Source organism: Colobus angolensis, unplaced genomic scaffold, assembly GCF_000951035.1.
Source record: "Colobus angolensis palliatus isolate OR3802 unplaced genomic scaffold, Cang.pa_1.0 Scaffold134, whole genome shotgun sequence".
NCBI lineage: Eukaryota > Metazoa > Chordata > Mammalia > Primates > Cercopithecidae > Colobus > Colobus angolensis.
Genome location: NW_012114422.1, coordinates 2,061,992 through 2,084,066, shown reverse-complemented (window position 1 = coordinate 2,084,066; position 22,075 = coordinate 2,061,992). Strand labels below are relative to the sequence as shown.

Here is a 22,075-nt window from a genome sequence, read left to right as displayed (position 1 = left end):
AGATGGATGGATGGATAGATGGATAGATAGATGGATAGATAGATAGATAGATAGATAGATAGATAGATAGATAGATAGATAGATAGAAAAGATAGACTGGAAACTCAGAATAAGGCCTGGGTATCAGTTTCCAGACCTGACTGGTGTGTCTTAGACTCGTCTGTGGGAATTGGTAACAAGCAGGTGCCTGGTCTCACTCTGGAAATTTTGATGTAGTGGATCTGGGGTGGGACCCAAGGATCTTTGGTTAAACAAATTGCACAGGTGATTTAGGCACAGCCAGTTTGGGGAACCACTGGGACAAAGGATAGATTGTATAAACCAGAACTTTCAACCCTGGCTGTGCATTAGAATCATCTCAGAAGCCTTAAAAATGCTCAGCTATACCCCAGAGCAGTTAAATCAGAATCTCAGAAGATTCAGGCATCAACATTTTTAAAAGCTCCTTGGGGAATTCTATTCATAACAGAGCCACTGTTATAGAACACTTATTGATTAATGTCAATACTAGTATACAAATTATTTTCAAAAACTGGTAATATTCTGTTGAATAGAATTTGTTTTAGGTAAATAGGATTCATCTGTGTGATTTCAATTACCTAAAAAAATCATATTTCTAATCTAAATCCTTTTTTATATTATAATACATTATAGATACAAATTTCTGATTTTATTCTATGCTGTATCACAATTTGCATTGGAATGGAAGTAAACTGAAGACGATATTTACAATTTAGAAATTTACATTTAAAATTACACTGAAAGGAGAAAACATTAGGCTCAAACCAGAAGGAAAGACCTCAGGTCTTGCTATGGGGCAGGAGGAAGAGCGTGTCAGATCTGTCGGAGAATTTCAGTATGAGATGCTCCGAAAGATAAACATAAATCTGATGTTACATGTTTTTATAGACAACATGTTTTCTTGTTGAGTGTTTTGCTTTTGGAAAGAATGAAGAATTCTCTTAGATGAAGTGTTAAATACAACAACAAAACAAAACAAAATCAAAAGAGGGAGATTCATTTAGGTTAGCTGAGCAGAAAGAGAAGAGAAATGCATGACTGTCTTTTGAAGAGAAAATGATAGAACAGTCCATTAAAATTACATAAACCACAAAATTACTCAAGGCAGATATGAATGATTCTTTCAAATACTCATATTTAACCAATGCATCTAAGTATCTGCAAAATGTTCTATATGCAGTGACAGGAAAGATGGCCTAGATTAGGCTGAAAATGCAGAATATATCTTGAGGAAGCAGTTAAAAATCTACATTATGATAATTGTTATTTAACTAAAGCACATGCAGTTTTCTTTCAAAGCTGTCATTTAGCTTTTAAAAGCACTGTGTCTAAAAGTGAAAATATTGTAGCCCACTAAATATTTTTTAATTGGCAGCTCATTTTCCATAAAGCACCAAAATATTAAAAAGCAAGCATCCAGTCATGCTATTTGCCACTACATTGTACCATGTTTTATATACCTTTCATTGATTTCCTCAAACGACTTAGGGAGAAAGAGAGAGGAAGGAGGAGGAGGAGAAGAAGAGAGAAAGAGAGAGAGAAAGAGAGAGAGAGAAGCTAATTAACAACAGAAAGAAAAAACAACCAGGAGCATTAAGGTTACCCACTTTTGAAAATCATAACCCCTTAGCTTCCCTGAGGTTGTTTTTCTCCCAGCCTGGGCAGCAAGGACATAAGTGCTCACAAGGCAGGGTGCGGGGAAGGGGGAGTGGGTGGGATGGGCAGTGTCAGGACAGGGATAGAGGGTGGTTCATTTGCAGTTGGCTCTGTCTCTGTGATCAGCGGGACTGGCAATGAGTTGCTTATGCTCTGCTTCTCTCTATTCATCAACCAATGGCTTAGCTTCCAGAACAGAATTCTCTAAAGCAGGAAAAATGACTTAAATGTATTCAGTGAGGGATAGGTATCAAAAAATGTAATCAGTATTTATCTGAGTGATATTTTCTGTGTGCTTTTCTATATTTTCCAATTTTAAAAAAATGAGTAATATTACTTATATAAGTAGGAAAAATGCCATCTTTTTTTTATTTACAGTTTGCTCTTCTAGAGAGAAGTAAATTATTCTTATTCTTATTGAACAAAGATAAGGTTCTCAGGGAACAAAAAGCTCTTAATTAACATTATGCTTCACAAGCAGTGCCCAATTTATGAATAAGAAGCTTTGCCTTAATTACACACAAAACAATGTAATGAGTTTAGTTCTCTTTGAGAATGGCCATGTCCACTTCACCCAAATTTGCCTTGTCAAGAGCTGTCCCCAGAGGCAAATCAAAAGACTAACATTGTACTATTTTGCCTTGCTGTATCTCCAAACTTTTCGAAAGGGTGGGAGGATGGGGAACTTTGAAAGGGAGGTTTCCAGTCATCCTAAGAGCCGTGCTTCCCGCTGTGTGACAGTTAGGCTTGGAACTGCCTTCAGGGGAAACATCTCCACTATTTCTGTTTAATCCTGGCTTCATGGAGAACCAGCGTCTCACTGAATATTCTAGGGAATTGCAGGGAGCACAGAGGTGTCTCTGCTGGTGCAATTTGAGGAGCACCCAAGGGAATTTCCATGTCTACAAGTTGCCTGCTTGAATTAAGAAATCCTGTCCCCAAGAAACCCCTTGTAAAACCAACATATTTATTACCTGAGAGGGGTATCCCATTATGTCATCCTTTTGCACACCCAAATGTTACTCCCAGCCCCTTGGCTAGGTCAGAGGGGGAACAGTCCATATAAGTGGTCACTTCAGCTTGGGGAGTGAAGGGGACAGCCCCAGGAGCCAGCCTGAGGATGCCAGCTGGCCCTCAGAGGGAAAGCATGGCAGGAACAAGGCTGCTTTCCCTCCCTCTTAGACAGTGACCAATCAATCCAGTGGGACGCAATGGAATGATGATGCTGCAGGCTGTCTCCATGTATCTTTCAGCTGGATCTGGGCACTGAGGCTTTCAGGGTTTGCTGGGCCTTTTCTATAGGCATCAGGCATGCCCAAATAATGCTTAAATGCCAGAATTATATAAATCCCACACAGAGATATAAATAATCTTAAGGAATAGTGAAAAATGAAGCTTTAAAAGTAGATGTGCTAGAGTGGGCGCAAGGTGTTTGAGCCCATTTTACTTGGCACTTACAGTCAGGAAGACAGCCTCGTCAAGCTCCTCTGCTTCTCTCACGATGGTCTCCAGGGTGTCCTTGGCAGTGTCCATGCTCTGCAGAAAGTGGACCATCTGCTCATGCAGGAACTCCATCTTCTTCTTCTTCACTTCCTCAAAGTTCTGGGCTTTCTCATCATACTGTGCTAAAACCTTCTTCATCATTTCCTCATTCTGTTCTTCTAGCCTTTTCTCATTTTTACTACAGTTTTCCTGAAAACAAACAAGCAAAAAAGCCCACTTCTGAATGAAGCAAGAAATGCATGCTTTTTTTTTTTTTTTTGGAAACACTAGCCTTTTAAAGAATTGAGCTCTGGCATCCTGATCAGAGAATCAGACATTACATGCACAGTTCAAATTTTTAACCTACCAATCCCTTTCACACAATTAGCTTTGCAATAAAGCAATAGAATTTACTGTAACAGTATCATCAAGAAAGTTTTAGTTACCATAATACAAAATATATATATATATATTTGTATGGAAGTCTTGCCCACCTGTACTCACACATGATGAAACTTGAAAACGGCATCATGGTGAGTGAGGATCCCTGGCCTTCATGTGGTAGAGAGGCATCACTCCACTAAAATCACACTGCAAGGCAGAAAGCAGCCCAGATATGGAATGGGGGCTACCTCCCCAAATGTTCTCCAGTGAGATGGCAGATTATCCCACAGTGGGAGAAACTTTGTTGCCTGTCCAGACACACCCAGATACCTGGCTATCCTCACTAGTGGGGCTAGTAAGATGAAACCAAAATTTACTCTCTAAAAAGGACACCTGGGGAAGGGGACACCAGAAACAACTAGCATGTACTAGTTGATCTACAACATGAATTAAGCAGACCTCTCACAAGCAAACCAGGACATGGAGTGGCCCCAGGAGTAGCAGAACTGTGCAGGAGCCTCTGCAATGGCCTCAGGCCCTCTGCCAGTCCTGATTGACTGGTGAGGGTGCCTGGGCCATCTCTGTATAAGGATGGAGCATTGCTGGTCCCTCTCTTCCCTGCAGAAGGGACAGGAGCCAGCAGCTAGGAGAGCATGAACTCATCAGAGATAGTTGTGCTATGAGAGGCACTCATTGGCCCTGGGCATGGGACACTGGACAGTGACTCAGAGCATTTCTGCAGAGTTAACCCAGTGAGAGGCATGAAAACGAGGAATGTACTCTAAGACTTGGTTTCTTATCTATAAAATTGGAACAATAATAATAACACCTATCTCATATAATTGTGAGGATTCGGTCAGGTAAAGCATATAAAGAATTTGCCCTATTTAAGTGTCTAATAAACGCATGTCTGTTGTTAAGGGCAAATCTTTTATCCATAGGCAGAAAGGAGTCTCACTGATTATGCACGGAGAGAAGATTTTAAGTATCCTCGCTTTGAATGGAACTGAACCAACAACGGCAAACAACACATACGCACAAAATCCCCAAGTCAGATCCCTTCACCTCAGAATCATTTACTTCTGATACTGTGAACAAGCCGGGTTAAGGTAAAATGGGTGTGTTAACTTACCTCAATGGTATTAAAAAAGGATTCTATCTCACTAATAAAGGCTTCAATCCTCAAGGATTTTTCTTGTAAATTTTCTAGAAATTCTGCTAATTGAACCTGAAGAAAAGAATTAAGATATCCTTAGTATATGACATTTAGGAAAAGGACTTCAACCAGTGAGCTCCAAATTCCTTATAAATTTACTATGTTTGGTAGAGACTTACTATACTATATCCACTAACAAATCAATCCTTAAATCTTCTTTACTGCCTCATCTGACTATAGATAATTCCGCATGATAAACAATTAGGAGGTTTTGAGTGAAAACCTCAAAACAACTACACAAAGACAGTATATCTTCTTAAGTGAAAGAAAAGACTTTCTTGGTAAATTGATGAGCTCAAAACATACTTGTTTTAATGAACTATGGATTTGAATGTGTTCCCTCTAGTAAGGCCTTGGTTTTTGTATGTTCTGAGAGAGGAGTCGTTTTGCTAAACTGGTCCAATATATCTGAGTAGTTTCTTCACATTTACACCAATGGCCTGAGAAGGTGATCAGAGTGCCACAAGGCCTGAAATCTAGCATACCAACTGAGAGAAACTGTCTACTACAAGGACCTAAAAGTTCTAACGACCCTCAAAGGGTTAAAATACCCAAGGGGTAATAGCCAACTAGAAAACGTATGGGGTGATAGGGGAGCTTGGTACTCACTTTAGCGGTCGTTATAAACCTAGCAACAGTCAATCTTGCTAAACTTAAAAAAAAACAAAACAGAAAAAATAGCAGAGCTTCAGCTGTCTGATTCACTACCACAGACTGATGGAGATACAACATTGATGGAGGGCTCTTCAGGATCTGGTCTCTACTTCCCTCTACGGACCTTACCTCTTCTCCACAGCCCCCAGGCTCCAATCACACAAGCTGAATTTTGTCCTTGCACTCTTTCTCATCTGTGCGCCTTCATATGGCATTCCTTGGCTCTAGAATGTTGTCTCCGCTCTTGACTGCTAGAAGAACTCTATCTCATTTAAAGCTCACCCAAGCTTCACGTTTTAGACACCTTTGCTAACATTCCCCTTCCTACCCCACCATTTCACTCCCAAAAGGTTAGTTTCTCAGAACATTGTGCTTTCACAACGTTGTATTGATTTTGGGAATCTACAAGTCCATATTCCTTTTTTTTTTTTTTTTCATTCTCAATGATTAGCACAGTTCCTGACACAGAAGAGGAGATAAATTAACAGAATGCAGGAAGGGAGTGAGCGAATGAAGAAAATAAATAACAGACAAAAGATAAGCACATGACGGGGATGGACTCGGGAGGGGACACAAGGACTTGGGTGATCTGTAACTGCAGCCATCAGCTCCTGGAACAGGCACAAATGCCTGCCCTTAAGATGCTAGAAAATTCTTTTTTTTTTTTCTTTATTATACTTTAAGTTCTAGGGTACATGTGTATAACGTGCAGGTTTGTTACATATGTATACTTGTGCCATGTTGGTGGGCTGCACCCATCAACTCGTCAGCACCCTCAACTTGTCAGCACCCATCAACTCATCATTTACATCAGGTTTAACTCCCAATGCAATCCCTCCCCCCTCCCCCCTCCCCGTGATAGGCCCTGATGTGTGATGTTCCCCTTCCCGAGTCCAAGTGATCTCATTGTTCAGTTCCCACCTATGAGTGAGAACGAAAATTCCCAAGCTACAATTTTTTAAATTGCAACTGGCCAGCTGCAGTGGCTACTGCCTGGAATCTCAGCACTTTGGGAGGCCTAGGTGGGAAGATTGTTGGTAGCCAGGACTTTGAGACTGGCTGGGCAACATAGTGAGACCTTGTCTCCACTAAAAATTTAAAAAGTAGCTGGATGTGGTGGCATGTGTTTGTAGTACCAGCTACTCAGGAGGCTGAGGCAACAGGATTGCTTGAGCCCAGGAGGCTTCAGTGAGCTATGATGATCATGCTGTTGCACTCCAGCCTGGGCAATAGAGTAAGATCCTGGCAAAGAAGAAAAGAAAAAAGGAAGAAGAAGAGGAGCAGGAGGAGGAGGAGGAAAGGGAAGAGGAGGAGGAAGAAGGGGAGGAGAAGGAAGAGGAAGAGGAAGAAGAAGAAGAGGAGGAGGAAGGGAGGGGGTGGAGGAGGAGGGGGGAGGAGGAGGGAGGAAGAGGAGGGAGGAGGAGGAATTGCCAACCAACCAACTCTTACTAATCTTCATGGCTGACTTAATGAAATGAAGGTAGCTCCTTAGCTTTAGTCAACTGGGTTCCCACCTTCTCCTTCTCATACTGTTTAGAGAAGATCAAGAATTAAAAAAAAAAAAACTTTAAAAATGATTTTAAGGCAGGAGATGTCATATCTCTCTACTTACAAAATTTGTTTTAAATTGATAATACTTAGATGATTATTTTTTAATATCTAAAACTCATAGAGATAAATAAAACATATTAAGAAGGCCAAAAAATTTCAGTGTTCTTTCTGCTGGCAATGCTCAGTAGTTGTGGGTTGAAACAAAGTGTCACCACAGAACGGGGCCCACTTCCACTGGGGCTTATGCATCTGATGTCTAAGATTTCACAAAAGACGTTGCCCTACTCCCTAATCCCAAACTTTAATAAGTAAAATTTCAACAAAATTCTACCCTGGAGAACTAGAACCAATATCAGGCAAGTTGAGAAGGATTATTTTGGGAGTAAAAAAATGCCCAGATTCTGAATAATATGTTATCCTATTGAATCCAAATGAGTCTGATAATTCTTTAACAAGGACCTAATTGAATGATCATGTTGAAAATCACTACCATTAGCAAGGTACTGAGCCAAGCAGTATGTGTATACAGTCAAGAACATGAGCTCTGGCATCAGAAAATCTGGGTACCAGCCCCAGTTCCACCTTCCATGACCTTGGGCAAATCATTAAAACTCTCTGATTTTATTATCTGCAAGTTGATGACAGTGATAGGGCTGTCAGAAAGATTAAAAGATATCCTGTATATAAAGAACTTAAGACTGGGCATGATGACTCACACCTGTAATCCCAGCACTTTGGGAGGCCAATGCAGAAGGATCACTTGAGCCCAGGAGTTCTAGACCAGCCTGGGCAGCACAGGGAGACCCTGTCTTTACAAAAAAATTTTTAAAATTAGCCCAGGGTGGCAGTGCATGACTATACTCCCAGCTACTTGGAGGCTGAGGTGGAGGGATTACTTGAGCCTGGGAGGTTGAGGCTGCAGTGAGCTGTGATTACACCACTGCACTCCAGCCTGGGTGACAGAGCAAGACCCTGTCTCTAAAAACCAAAACCAAAAGCAAAAAATAGTGCATGGCACAGAGTAAGTGCTCAATTGTTATTGTTATTTAGTAATTTTAGATAATTCCAGCTGCCCTATGGAGAATGGATTAAAGAGGTAAGAATGGTGAGACCAGTAAGAGGGCTATCGAAAGGTAGAGGAGAGTCTCAAAGACTACATTCCAACAGCATCTTGGGGAAGTGGCGTATTTATAGTCACTTAAAGGAGGACACGTGTTGGGACTAACTTACCTAGAACACTGGGGTCCTACAGACATAGCCAGAAAGAATGCAAAAAAATTTCTGCTTCTAACATGAATTTTATAAATTAAAAGGAAATACAAAGAAAGTAAAAATTTAAACTGTCTTAATGTATTATTTATATATAACTTGCAATGAAATGTCTCAGTGTAATGTAAATGTGTCTTTTTAAAGGATGATATTGTAGATAATAGGAAGGAAACTGTGTTTTTCGCAGTTTTTTGCTCAAAGGTAATTTTTTAAATTTCAAATTATTTGGCATTTTTGGTAACGTTAAGGGCTATTGACACAAAATACCAAGCTCCTCAAGGGCAGTGACCCTGTGTTGTCTATCATGCTAGCCCCTAGGCCTAGAAAAATGTGTGGCACACAGTGTACACAGCTGTCTTCAGTATCTGCAGAGGACTGGTTTCAGGATATCAGCAGATACCAAAATACGCAGATGCTCAAGTCTCTGATAGAAAATGGCATAGTATTTTCATATAACTGGCATATATCCTCTCCTATACTTTAAATCATCTGTAGATTACTTATAATGCCTGATACAGTATAAATGCTATGTAAATAGTTATACTGTATTGTTTTTTATTTGTATTATTTTTATTGCTCTGTTATTTTTATTTTATTTTTGAGACACAGTCTCACTCTGTCACCCAGAGTGGAGTGCAGTGGTGCAATCTCAGCTCACTGTAGCCTTGACCTCCCAGGCTCAACTGATCCTCCCACCTCAGCCCCTCAGGTAACTTAAACTACAGGTGTGTGCCACGACACCCAGCTAATTTTTGTATTTTTAGTAGAGACAAGGTCTCCCTATGTTGCCCAGGCTGGTCTCAAACTTCTGGGCTCAAGCAATCCTCCTACCTTGGTCTCTCAAAGTGCTGAGATGATAGGTGTGAGCCACCACACCCAGCCCCCTCTTACTGTTTTGTGCTTTTTTTTTTTCCCTGGATATGTTTGATCTGCGGTTGGTTGATTCTAAGCACGCAGAACTCAAGGATAAGGAGGGTGGGCTGTACTCAATGAATGTCTGTCAAGCCTACCTTAACTAAATTCTTGGAGAAATAGTCTTAGTTTGCTTTCAGACCATTCTGCTTAAAGATCAATGATCAAATATTAATCAACTTTAAAACTGAGAAAATGTAAAAGCAAATTAAATGTGTATACATATATTATTAATTATATGTGTTTTAACATCTATTTACCTTTACAGCACTTATAGCTATGTCAAGAGTTGAAACCTCATGGTCTTTGTGGGTGCCAAACACCTTGTCAGTGGCAGAAATTGGACATTTGCAGGTGTAACAGTATGTGTCAATCTGGGACTTTTTCAGCTCTTTTTGTGTCTTTTCAGTTACTAACTCAGATGATAATTGGTTTTCTTCTTTCCTCTCGCTGCCCAACTCTTTCTGTTCAGCAGATGTACTTTGTTCTGTCTCACTCACAAATTCATTTTCACTGATGTGCTCAAAGGATTCCTTTCCTTGAGATAAGACATCTTCAGGTCTGGATTCTGAAGACAGTTCTTCTGATAAAATGTCTTGAGGAAGCACTTCATAATGCAAGGATTCTGCAAATTCATACTCATCCTGAACAGGGCTATTACGGAGCCTCTCTTCGCTTGGCTCAGGTGGGCCCAGGATTTTAGGTTCTTCTAGTGGTGTTTCTTGAATATGAGTTGCACCAGATGCAAATTCTTCCTCCGGGAAGGACACTTGTACTGGGACATTCAGATTGACCTGTGGACTTGCATTTTCAACTTCATTACCCTGACTGCCTGCTTCATCTGCATGCTCCAGAACATGATGGGTGTCTTCAAATGGAACTGCATAACTTATTTTTTGGGTAGTCACTCTGATGTCCTCTCTGATGGGAGCTTTCTTCTGCATTGCTATGTTACCAAGAGTCTCCACATGGCCTACTGATTCTCCTTCCCCATAAACACCTTTCTGTTCTTCCAGACTCTTCTCCCCACAAATAGTTCCAAACTTTCCCCAAATTTCCCCTTCTGCAGCTATCGGTTGGTATGAATCATCCCTACCAACTCGTTTTTCTTCCAGACCTTGGCCCTGGTCCTTTTGAGTTAGAGATGTGTCATGGAGAATGTCATCTTTGAGTATGTACTTCTCAAAATATATTCCTGTTCCCTCATCAGTGTCAGAATTTCTGCTGGGAAATGATGCCTCAGAATTCACACTGTCATCTTCAGAAGCTGTCTCCTCTTCCTTCTTTTTCTCTCCAACTGCTTCCTCATACAGATCCTTATATAAAAATGCAAGTGCAGGTGGCTCCTCCAGAAGTTCTGGATTAATGGCTTTAATAGTGGTAGGAAATATCTGGGTTCGTGACAAAACTCCTTCCTCTGCTTCAAATAAAGGCATCCCAGGTGACTTTGAGTCCGCATCTCTCTTTACGTCCTTTGAAACATTTCTGTCAGCTGATTTTTGGATACCCAAAGACCTTTGGGTCTCTGGATGAGATAATATGTCATGGTCCTTTTCCAGTCCATAAAAACTTTCATCTAATTTCACCAAGTCATATTCATGTTCTAGTGAACTTTCCACTGAACTTACTGGGAAAGAGATCGCTTCTTCTGTAACTTCCTCTGAGAGTTTGTCTTCAACATTTAATTTCTGTGGAGCTCTCTGTTTTTCTGGGTCTGGGGAGATGTTATAATCAATCAAAGTATATTTTTCAAAATAATCCTCTTCACTGGGAATTGTGGGCTGAATAAAAGATAAATCACCAGTTTCTGAATCTGTGGATGTCTTTTCTTCTGTATGACAAGTTTCCTTTTGTTTACTTTCTTTCAATGATGCAACTTTTTCATCAGAATCTTCTAACCTGCTCTTTAATGTTTTGTGACAAGCAACTGTTTCACTATCATCAGGGAGTGGTATGGTTTTAAATGAGGCTTTCTCTTCCAAATATTCTAACTTATCTTGCATTTGTTCACTTTCTTCCTGATCGATTGATGAAATAAAGGCAGGAGCATGAATATTCAATATCTCACAGCCTTCAGAAATGATACTAAAGGCAGTCTTCTGATCTTCTGAAAGTCCAGCTGGCTTACTAGTCACTGTAAAGTCTTCATCTTTTGCATACGTGTCTTCAGGCTCCTTGGACATTTCTTTATTAGAAACCATTTTATCAGCATTGCTTGCTGATGCACTATATATAAATTGAGCATAGTTGCTTTTTGCTGAAGACAGTGGTTCCTTTACACGGGTATCTTCCACAGCCTCCAAGTGGTGCTTTGAAACAAGAACAGATTGTTTAGGCACATCAAATGTATCATCTTTAGATGTCTGAATAATATGAACTGTATGCCTTTCTGGAGTCAATTCTGATTGTGGCATTTCTTGTTTCTTCACTGCATTAATTTCTGGAGAAGCTCCTGAAACTAGAGTTTGTGGTTTTACAGATGACAGCAAATATGGCGGTGTTTCTGAGCTCTTAGTTTCATCAAAAGGATAAGCTAAAGTTCTTTCAGATTCTTTAGTTGGAAATCCTTGTTTCATACTTTCTTTTGTGATATCTACTGAACCACCTTTCGATAGCTCTGATTCTCTGAACTGTTCTTTTTCTTCACTGTGATCTGGCATATCTCTGGTTGACTTTTCTAATACTAGATTTCCTTCCTGAGATAAAGAGTGGTTCTCTATTTCATCACGACAAGAAAGAGCCACCGGCAGGAAAGTCTTGGTTTTCTCCACCAAAACTTTACTTTCTTCTAAAGGATGTGGTTGGGTTGCTACTACCTTTGCTTCTCTGATTTCTGGGTGAGCCTCTGAGAGCATGGCTTCTGATTTTTCAGTAACTGATGTAGCTTTAACTAATGAAAATGACTGAGTTTCACCCAAAGAATGACCTAAAGAGATATCTGATTCTTTAATCATAGACTCGGCTACATTCACAGAATAAGGCTGATGTTCCTGCTTCTTCTTTTCTTCCGAAAGCACATATACCTGATTTTCTTTTTCTTCACCTTTCTCCTTTTCAGAACCAACAATGATTTTGGGTCTTTCACTGTAGTCTTCATTTTGATAGAAGTGCTGTGGCATAGCATTGGCTTTTGATTCTTCCAGTTCAGTAGATCTAGATCCATGTGTAATTTGTGTCTTCCCTATTTCATTACTATCTCTAAGCTCTAATGGGGCCACGGAGTCTTGTTTTTCTGCCAGTACCTTCTTTTCTGCCAAGGTATATGATCTGTTTTCCAAATTATCTTTCTTCTCAGTTGGACTAACAGACCTGAGTTTTGTTTCCTCTTCAGAAATTTTCAAGGAAGTAGGACTTTGCATTTCTTTCTTTAGTCTGTCTTCACTGAGATCAACTAAACTGCCTTTTGATTCTTCTACTGGCAAAATAGTTGACTCTGATTTCTCTGATTCCTTTGTGATATTTTTACTTGCAAAGTTGGAGGAAGCTGATTTTGGCTGTTGTGGCACCTTATCTACTACATCAAATGAAAGGAGTGATTTTTCTTTTTGATCACTTCTTGGCTCTTCCTTAAAAATAGAAATATTCCATTTAGACGGAGGAGCAATTGCTGGTTTCTGGACTCTTTTACTATCAGTAACATTAAGAGGAACAATAGTTTTGGCTTCTTCCATAATCAATTTCTCACTGATTAGTGAATAAGGTTGAATTTCAACATGGTTCTCACCATCAGCAGAAGTAACTACTGAGTTTATGTTCATTTCCTCTGAATTGTCTGAGATTTCTTTTTTTCCATAATCTTCCCTAGACACCTCAGAAATGGATTTTGGCTGTTGTAAATCTTCTACATTTGATAAAATTATGGATTTTTCTTTAACGTTTTGACCTTCATCAGATTTTACTAAAGTACCTCTGGATTCGTCAGCAGTTTCGAGTTTTACCTCTGATAATGAACGATCGGCTTGTTTCTCAGCTACATTAAAATTGGTGGGAATTGTACCTTCAGGCTCTATCACAGTCACTGCTTTTTCTACAGATGGGCTTGGCAGTGTTTCTAAGTCTTCTTGTTCAGCAACTTTGCTATCTGGAGTGCTTGATCCAAAAAACAAGCTGGATATCCATGATTTGAAAGATGAAATTCCTTTCTTTCCCTTTTCCTGAGGAAGGTCTGGCTTAGCCACCTTTGGCTGTGTAAGTGGCTTTTCTGTCGCCTCAGGTGACTCTGGGGATTGAGGCTCTTTTGCGTGGAGTGAGGAGATGGGTGTTCTTTGTGTGGGTATTTTCACTTCAGGTGCTGGTTTCTTTTCCTCATCAGCATCATCAATAACCTTCAACGGAACCATTTTTGATTCTTCCAGTGGCTTCTCTCCAGAAAAAGGAGGTGTGCTCCTGTGTGCTTCTTTTTTATTGCCCAGTGCCGGTTCCACACCTTCTGCCAGGAAATGGTCTGTTCTGACAGAAGAGGGGATTGTTTCTGACTTCACCTGTTCCACTGATAGGCCAGACACTGGTTTCTGGAGGAATCTTTCAGGAGGTAGTTTAATTTTTTCCTGGCTATCTTCTTTGGAAGGCCAGGAAAACTCTGTGTTTGCTTTCTCCAATAGCAAACTTTCACTCTCCATCAAAGAATGAATCTCCTTCTCCTCTGCTATATTTCTCTCTACATCTCCAGCAAGGACTAAAGACTTTGGTTCTTCAGCCAGCTTTAGTTCTTCAGAAGAGTAACTTTTACATGATAAGGTCTCTACATTACTACTGGAAGTATCAAGAGCAGATACTGCTTCTTGTGACAACAAATGAGATTCTTCAGCAGAATGAGGCAGGACTTGCTTTCTCACTTCATATATATGGTCCATACTGGACACAGCAGCCTTGAGCTGCTCTGGCCTCAGCTCATTGCTGACAGAGGAATCCAGCTGCACAGATCCTACTATTCTCTCTTCGTGTTGACTAGCCACATTTTCCGGCTTTCCCAACATCCAGTTTTCATCCTTTGGAGAAATAAAGAATTCTTCCATTTTTGTTTCTTTGACATCTGCAGGCTTGGTTGTCATAAATGATTTTGATTGTTCCAAAGGCAAATTCTCTTTCATAAATGAAAACTGCTTAATATCCAGATCTTGTTTATCTGCAAAAGAGGTGCTTATATCAGGTAATTTAACAGTTTGATCTGAATGAAGTGCTTTTTCTGTCTTCTTTTGTTCCACAAGGAGGTCAGAAAGAGCAATCTTTGATGGTTCTGTTACACTCTGGAGTAGCTGACATGAATCTGGGTGGCCTGTTTCTTCACTTAGCTTAGCTACAATATCTCCCATGACTTGTGCCTTCAAATTTCCAGTTGGTGGTAATGGGCCTATTTCTTGATTTCCTCCCTTTTTAAAGTCGGCTGGATGGCTAACCTCCTCTGATAATCCTTTTAAAGAAAAAGTAAATGGCTGAAATTCTTCTGGGTTGTCTCCTTCAGCTACAGAAGCAGGTGGTTCTTTCAACTCTAGGCTGATGATCTTGGGAGAGAAAGGTTTAATTTCTTCATTCTCAGATTCCTCCCTAAGCAATGATGAAAGCTCTGAAGTTGTAGGCATTGTAGCAGATGCATAAAGTTCTCTATTTTCTTCTTTTCCTTCTCTGCTCCTAAGCTCAGCTGGGCCTTTTTCTAAAACAGAATCCCCTATTTCAGTTATGGGAGACTTTGCTTGTTTTGTACCTATGGATCCACTTTGTCTACCTAAACCACTAGCAAATTCTGATCCAGCATTTGGTAATTCCAACGGTTGGTGTGGCTTGTCTTTCTTCTCAGGTTCCAAAGACAGCTCTGACAAAGCAACGTCTTGTTTTTCTGATGGGAAGTCTCCTTGATCTGTAGAAGATACCTCCACTGCCTGTTTGTTCTTATCATCACTGAGGAGCAGTAATGTTGGAGCTAAACCTGATGCTAAATTTTCCAACTCAGGAGATGAACTTGCTATTTCCTCATCTTTGCCTTTCGGAATTATATGTTTGGATGCAGGTGACACATTTTGTGATGAAGGAAGTTCAGTTTCTTCCTTCTTTATCTCACCCCATAGGCTGAGTGAAAGCTCATGTTCAGGCCCTAACACCTCTAAGGTAGACACCAAGCTCTTTTTCTGTGATGAAACCAAACGTTCAGAGTCGCGAACTGTAGAACATGAAAGACCTTGTTTATCTTCTACCCTTGCTTCCTCAGATTCGTCTGAATATTGAGAAGATGATGTTTTGATCACTGACAACCCAACTTTAACTTCTTTGGCTTCTACTTCTGACAAAACAGAATGCTCTGCTATAGAGGAGACACTTGGAGGTGAATCAAATTTAATTTCCTTCTCTGCTTCTGACCAAGCTAAATGTTTGGATGAAGTTTCAATGGGAGAAGCACTTTTAATTGCCACCTTGTCTTCTTCTGCAAGAACTGAATGCTCATCTGCAGATGTTACCAGTGGTGGCAAACCACTTCCTAATTCACCCTTTCCTACTTTTGTTAAGAATGGATGATCTACAGGAGTGACAAGAGATGAATCTGTTGAGATTTCTTCTTTCACTACTTTGGTTAAGTTTGAATCAAGCTTAGTTACAGATGCTGTGGTTGTTGAGGAACTGGGTTCCATTTCTTTTTTAATTTCTTCTGACAAAGCTGAAAATGCTAGTGCATGTGGACCATGTTCAACTTGCTTTTCCACTCCTGAGGAAGCTGAATGAAGCACTGTAGGTGTAGTTATTATTTTAGAATCATGTTTCATCTCCATTTTTGCCGCTGATAAAACCTCAGGTCCAGATAAAGATGTTTCCTTTAGAGGTGAACATGGTTTTATTACTTCAGGCTCATTCTCGGACAACTTTCTCTGTTCTAGTTCAGAAGTCACATTTAGAACTAATTTGGGCTTGACACCCATCTTTGGCTCATCTACCACGTCAGGCAAAAGTGAATATTTCATCTCAGACCCTGTAACATTTGGAGGCTGAGGCTCCATTTTCTGATCCTGTGATACATGTGCTGTAGCTTCTTGAGAATCAGGCACAATTTCTTCGTTTCTGACTTTTGACAAAGCCATCTGTTCATCTGCAGCTTCTAGAGTGAGTGCTGCTGTGGGTTCCTGTTCTTTCTTGATTGCAGGGACTGAATCAGGTAAAACTGAATGTGGAGATGCAGGTTTGGTTTCTTCCTTTACTATAGATGATTGTGCAGGTAAAGAAACAGGTATTGCAGTTACTGATGAACTTGCCTCCCTTTCTCCCTTCTTCACTTCACTGGTTAAATGTGGCGGAATCAATACTTCAGACTCAGGCTCTAAATATGCTTGAGTTTTCTGCTTCTGTGCCAAAATTAGATATTCAGATACAGATGCTGAGGTTGTTGGAATATCTGGCTTAATTTCTGCTTTCTCTGATTTATCTGTTGAAGGCGGCAGACTCAAGTCTTCAAGCGGAGACATCAAAGGGAAAGTTTCAGATTTTTGCTTTGGTGATGAACTGAACTGCTCAGATACAGGTGTAGCAGCTATAGATCCAATATCTTCCTCATCTGCTTCTGAAAAGCAGGAATACCCTGAAGCAGACACTGCGGTTAATAGTGAATCAGGCTCAAGTTCATTTTTCTCTGTTTCTGAGATTCTAAATGGAGGGATTGAAACTTGTGATGCTGAGTCTGGAGAGAACAGTTCCGCTTCTTCAGTGTCTTCATCTGACAAAATAGTGTGCTCAGATGGCGATGTTAAACATACTGGAGAATCGCACTCAAATTCTCTTTTCTCTGCTTCCTGGGTTGCATACGGTGGAAATGAGAATTCTGACGCAAATGCAGAATCTGGAGAAAAAGGTCCAATGTCTTCTTGATCTTCCTCTGATAAATTCGTGGGTGAGGATGCACCTTTTAGATTTAGAGATCTGTGGACAATTTCTTCCTCCTGTGCCTCCGGTGTTGCATATGGTGGTACTGAAAATTCAGAAGCAGACGTGGAAGAGGGTGTGTACCGCTCCAACTCGACTGTCTCTTCGTCTGATAGAACCACATATTCAGATGGGGTGGCTGAAAGTGGTGGGACCTGGCATTCAGAAGTCATCTCGGTTGTGTGTGGTGGGAAAGAGTGTTCAGATGCAACAACTGAATCTGGGGAAGATGGTCCAATGTCCTCCTTCCCTTCTATTGACAGAACTGTGTGTTCAGATGCAATGACCGAATCTGGGGAAGCTGGTCCAATGTCCTCCTTCCCTTCTACTGACAGAACCGTGTGCTCAGAAATACCTTTCAGTTTGAATTGGGATGCCTCATCAATTATTTTCTTTTGAGGTTCCTGTGTTGCATTGAGTGGTGCTGCATATTTGGAGATCAACTTTGAATCTGATGTGAAACATTCACTTCCTAGGTCCTCTCCTTCTGATGGGACCACGTGTTCTGATGTGGCAGTAGAAGGCAGTGGTGACTGGCATTCAGAAGTCCTCTCAGTTGTGGATGGTGAGAGAGAGGGCTCAGCAGCAGAGGTCACAGCTGGAGTAAACGATCCAGTGTCTTCCTTCTCTTCTGATGGAATCATGTGCTCAGAAACACCTTTCGATATTAACGGGGACTTATGGTCAATTGCTTTCTTCAGTGACTCTTTTGTTGCCTGTGATGGAACTGAACATTCAGAAGCAGATGTGGAGTCTGGTGTATAACGCCCACTTTCTGAGGCCTCATCTCCTGATAGGATCATGTGTTCTGGTGTAACTGTTGAAAACAGTGGAGACTGACTCTCCAAAGTCATCTCAGTTGTGGATGGTGAGAGAGAGCGCTCAGATGCAGAGGCTGCAGCTGGAGAATAAGCCTCAAATTCCTCATTCTCTTCTTCTGACAAAACTGCAAGTTCGGCTATAGCTTCTACATTGGATGGAGAAACTGGCTCACTTTCTCGCTTCTCTAGTTCATGGTTCAAATCCTGTGGTACTGAATACTCTGATACGAAAGCAGAATCAGTAGAAACAGATGCAATTTCCTCTCTTTCTTCCTCAGACAAAGCAACATGTTCAGGAGTTGATGTTGCCAATAATGGTAGAATAAGCGCCTCTTCTTCGTGCTCCACTTCAGGGGACATACGTGGTGGGAAGGGCTTCTTGGAAACTAATGGGCTTGCTGGGTAATCAAGTTCTATGATCTCTTCTACTAAATTAGAATCTTCAGGTTCAGGGGTAGCAGCTACAGGTAGGGAAGTTTCTATTTCTTCTTTCTCTGGTTCTTCTAACATTAGAGGTTCAGAAAGAGAAATGGATGGCTCAAGCACGTTTTCCTCCTTCTCTCCTTTGACACTGGGATGGGTAGGGGTCAGTTTTGCAGAGACTGGTTCTGCCCTTTCTAGTGAAGTCAGGTCTGGCTGTTCTTGATCTGGGTCCAAACCATCCTGGGTAGATGCTGCCAGACCTGGTAACGCTGCCTCCAGAGAAATGGAATGGTGAGCAGAACACACGTCTTCCTTCTTTACCTCATTAGTAAATGATGGTGAGACTGAAGAGTCATTCTCTGAAACTGCAGTTCCTGGTGAAGCAAGCTCACATTCTTCCTTTGCTGTTCTCAGGAACACAGTTGCAGGTGTGCTGGGTGTCACAGACAGAGGCTCTACTTCATGTGGTTTTGCTTCATCTTCTGGCTGTTGTGGCACTGACTGTGAATGCCTGAGCTGTATTCCTTGTTCTGCTCTGTCACTACTTGAATAAGAGGGAACTGTGTGCTCCAATGCAGATGTGGCATTTAGGGGAGAATCAGCACAAATTTTCTTTTGATCTTCATAACTGAACATTGAGGTTAGGGATTCTGATGCTTTGGAGATTGAGCCTCTCCAGGGTGGAGCAACCTCTTTTACTTTATCCTCTATGCTTTGGGCTACTAATTTGCTTGTTTTGGACACTGTATTAGAATCACTATTGTCCAAATCTGGCTCTAGACTAATGGATGCATCTTTCCCTTTCCTATAATGTATTTCTTTAATTACATAACCCTTTGGCAATGTTCCATAAAATTGTAGAGGAATTAATTCTTCTTTAACCGAATTAAACATTTTAATTTTATATTGTACTGTTCCTATGTAGACTGGTCTTAACACTAATGGCTTGTGTTCTTTGTATATTGCCCCAGTGATTGGAGGTGTATTTGAAGTGGTCTTCTTTTTTCTTGCTTTATCATAAACACCAGTATATGATTTCTCTTTCCCCGGGGTTAGTATCTGGCTTGCTGAAGTTAAAGGACTGCCTTTTTTGTTTGTTGGAACATCTTGGGATTCAAATGAATTTCTTTTTTTGTTGCCTTTCCGGTGTAATGATGGTGAACCATGCTTTGACTTATGAGTCCTTTTCCGAACCTTTTTCACTTCGTCCACAATAAAGGAAACATTTCCAGGAGGAGAGTTCACAGTTGACCCTTCTTGACTACACACACCAGAAGTCTGACTTTCTTCTGAAGCCCAAGGAGTAGAAGATCTACTTGAATTGGTTTCCCAGGTTATCCCACTATCTTCCCTTTGGACTGTCACCATGGAAAAGGAGGGGTCAGATATGATACACTCCTGCTTGATCTTTCCCTCTTCATCCTGGTCTGATAACCTGCAGCAAATAATAATATTAATTATATATTATTATAATAAAATATCAATTAATTAATACAATAAGTAAATATATTTTTACCAGGTAAAGGATTAATGTGAAATTAAAATATAGACATCAATATTGCCATCCATGTCAAAAGGAGGGATGTATATCAAATAAAGTTTAAAAACCAAAGTCAGGATACCCAATACAATGACACACCCCAGGCTGGAATGACTCACTATTCCACAAACTCAAAAAAGCTAAAGTTAAATGTACCACCTTCTCTCATCAGGATTGCCTTCCTGATCTCCTCGGGACTCAGCAGTCACTCAAGCCCACTCTAGTCACTGGGATCTTCATAATAACTCTTGTATCTGTGCTCTCTCCATTATCACGATCACCACCTCACCCAGCTTTTCACCACTTCCCTCCTAGTCACTACCATTAACTTCCTAACTGGTCAGCTGGTATCACAGGTACCTCATTTTCCCCCACTCTCAACCCATCGTGCCCCATCCTCCCAGACTGGCTTTACTAAACAGCTCAGTATGCCATCCCCTGCTTTAAATTCTCAGCAAATTCTTCATACCCACAGGAAAAAAAAAAAAAAAAAGATGTTCAAAATCCTTAGCTCTCTGATCCCTATCTGATATTCTTTCCAAGTATCTACCTGCACCCCATCTCTACAGGTAAATTCCTGTTTTGACAATAATTCACTGTTCGGCAAATAGATCTTGGGAACTCTGAGTCATGATAAAGAGAAAACAGGTCATTGAACAGAGAGAGGTCACAAAAAATATCAGCCTACTGTGCTTCACTTTCCTCATCTATAAAACAGGGATAATAATAGAACATATCTCGTGAGCTTGTTGTGAAGATTAAATTAGTTAATTCACGCAAAATGCTTAGGGAACATTCCTGGCATGTAGTTAGTGCTCACTCAATAAACGTTATCTATAGTCAGGCCTTCCTGATGACAGATGATGAAAGGGGCCTGGGCATGGTCATTTTCAGCCGCTACAGGATACAGGAGTGTGGATAGGCTGTGTCTGTGGACTGGTTTCACATCCCTTTGGAGACGGCTGGCTTTGGCCACCCCTTCATTTGCTATTGGGCCCCCATCTTAGACTCTGCAGTGCTCTTCTCTGAAATCCTCTTCTACCTCTTCCTCACCTGTACTTACACTGTTCCTCCATTTAGAATGCGGAGCCCCGACCATACTCCACTTCTGCAACTGTAAATTCTACCTACTCCTCAAGGCTGGGTTTAAATTCCTCTGCTGTTATCATTCCTGACCAATGCAGCAGCCACGTTTGCCATCACTTTATAAACATATTTCCTCCTACGAGTATGCGAGATGAATCCCAACTACTGACTGGCTTACATCTGTCTACAACAATAAAAACAAAAAACCCTCTGTTAAAACCACTAAACGTAAGTGTTAAACTAAGGCAATTGAAAAAAAATCTACAGTAAGATTTATGTCCCTTAGTAAACTGTTTTTATCATCAGTCTCTGCATATATCAGAGGTTCTTAACTCTGAAACATTATAAAATCACCTGTGGAAAGTCTTTTAAAAATACTAATACTGCCCCATACCCTTCTCCACAGAGATTCTGATTTAATTGTACAAGGGTCTGGTCTGCACATTGCTATGTTTTTAGGTTTTAAAAGCTGCCAGGTGACTACAATACGTATTCAGAATCACTGGCTTGGCCAGGCACAGTGGCTCACACCTGCAATCCCAGCACTTTGGGAGGCTGAGACAGGCAGATCACCTGAGGTCAGGAGTTTTGAGACCAGCCTGGCTAACATTGTAAAACCCCATCTCTACTAAAAATACAAAAATTAGCTGGGCGTGATGGTGAGCACCTGTAATTCCAACTACTTGGGAGGCTGAGGCAGGAGAATCGCTTGAACCCAGGAGGCGGAGGTTGCAGTGAGCTGAGATCATGCCACTGCACTCCAGCCTGGGTGACAAGAGTGAAACTGTCTCAAAAAAGAAAAGAAAAAATCACTGGCCTAAACAATCCTAGCTCTGACACTTAAATAGCACATATCTTTCTTTCTTACTGTAAACCCTTCCTGGTTTGTTAGGTTGGGTGGGGACCAGGACCATAAGTCCTTGCAGGTGCACTCAACTTCCCTTATTAAGCTTCAGAGTCTGGGGTTATGGCTGTCCTGAGATCCTGGTCTCCTTAGTTCTCAGCACTGCCTGGGGCAGCCAGACCCCTTGGGCCACTAGCCTGGAACAGCAAGCAGCCAGATCCATTCACCCTAGTGTGCTATAAATTATATCATTTTCTATACATGCCATGAGTGAAGGGTCAGGAAGAAGTAGTCTCTCCATTTTGCCACAACTCTGC

At 40.9% G+C, this 22,075-nt stretch overlaps 1 protein-coding gene across 1 annotated transcript in view; it reads right to left on the bottom strand.

Moving 5' to 3' along the window:
- CMYA5 (cardiomyopathy associated 5) overlaps positions 1 to 19,723 on the bottom strand; it is a 64,463-nt gene extending 44,740 nt beyond the window's left edge. Inside the window, exons 1-6 of the mRNA XM_011934328.1 lie at positions 17,356 to 19,723; positions 12,498 to 17,283; positions 9,406 to 11,966; positions 4,676 to 4,771; positions 3,136 to 3,369; positions 1,482 to 1,504 (exon numbers count right to left, since the gene is read on the bottom strand). Coding sequence (XP_011789718.1) covers positions 1,482 to 1,504; positions 3,136 to 3,369; positions 4,676 to 4,771; positions 9,406 to 11,966; positions 12,498 to 17,283; positions 17,356 to 19,656 — 10,001 coding nt within the window. The 5' untranslated portion in view covers positions 19,657 to 19,723. The remainder of the gene's footprint in view (positions 1 to 1,481; positions 1,505 to 3,135; positions 3,370 to 4,675; positions 4,772 to 9,405; positions 11,967 to 12,497; positions 17,284 to 17,355) is intronic.
- Between the last annotated feature and the right edge of the window lie 2,352 nt (positions 19,724 to 22,075).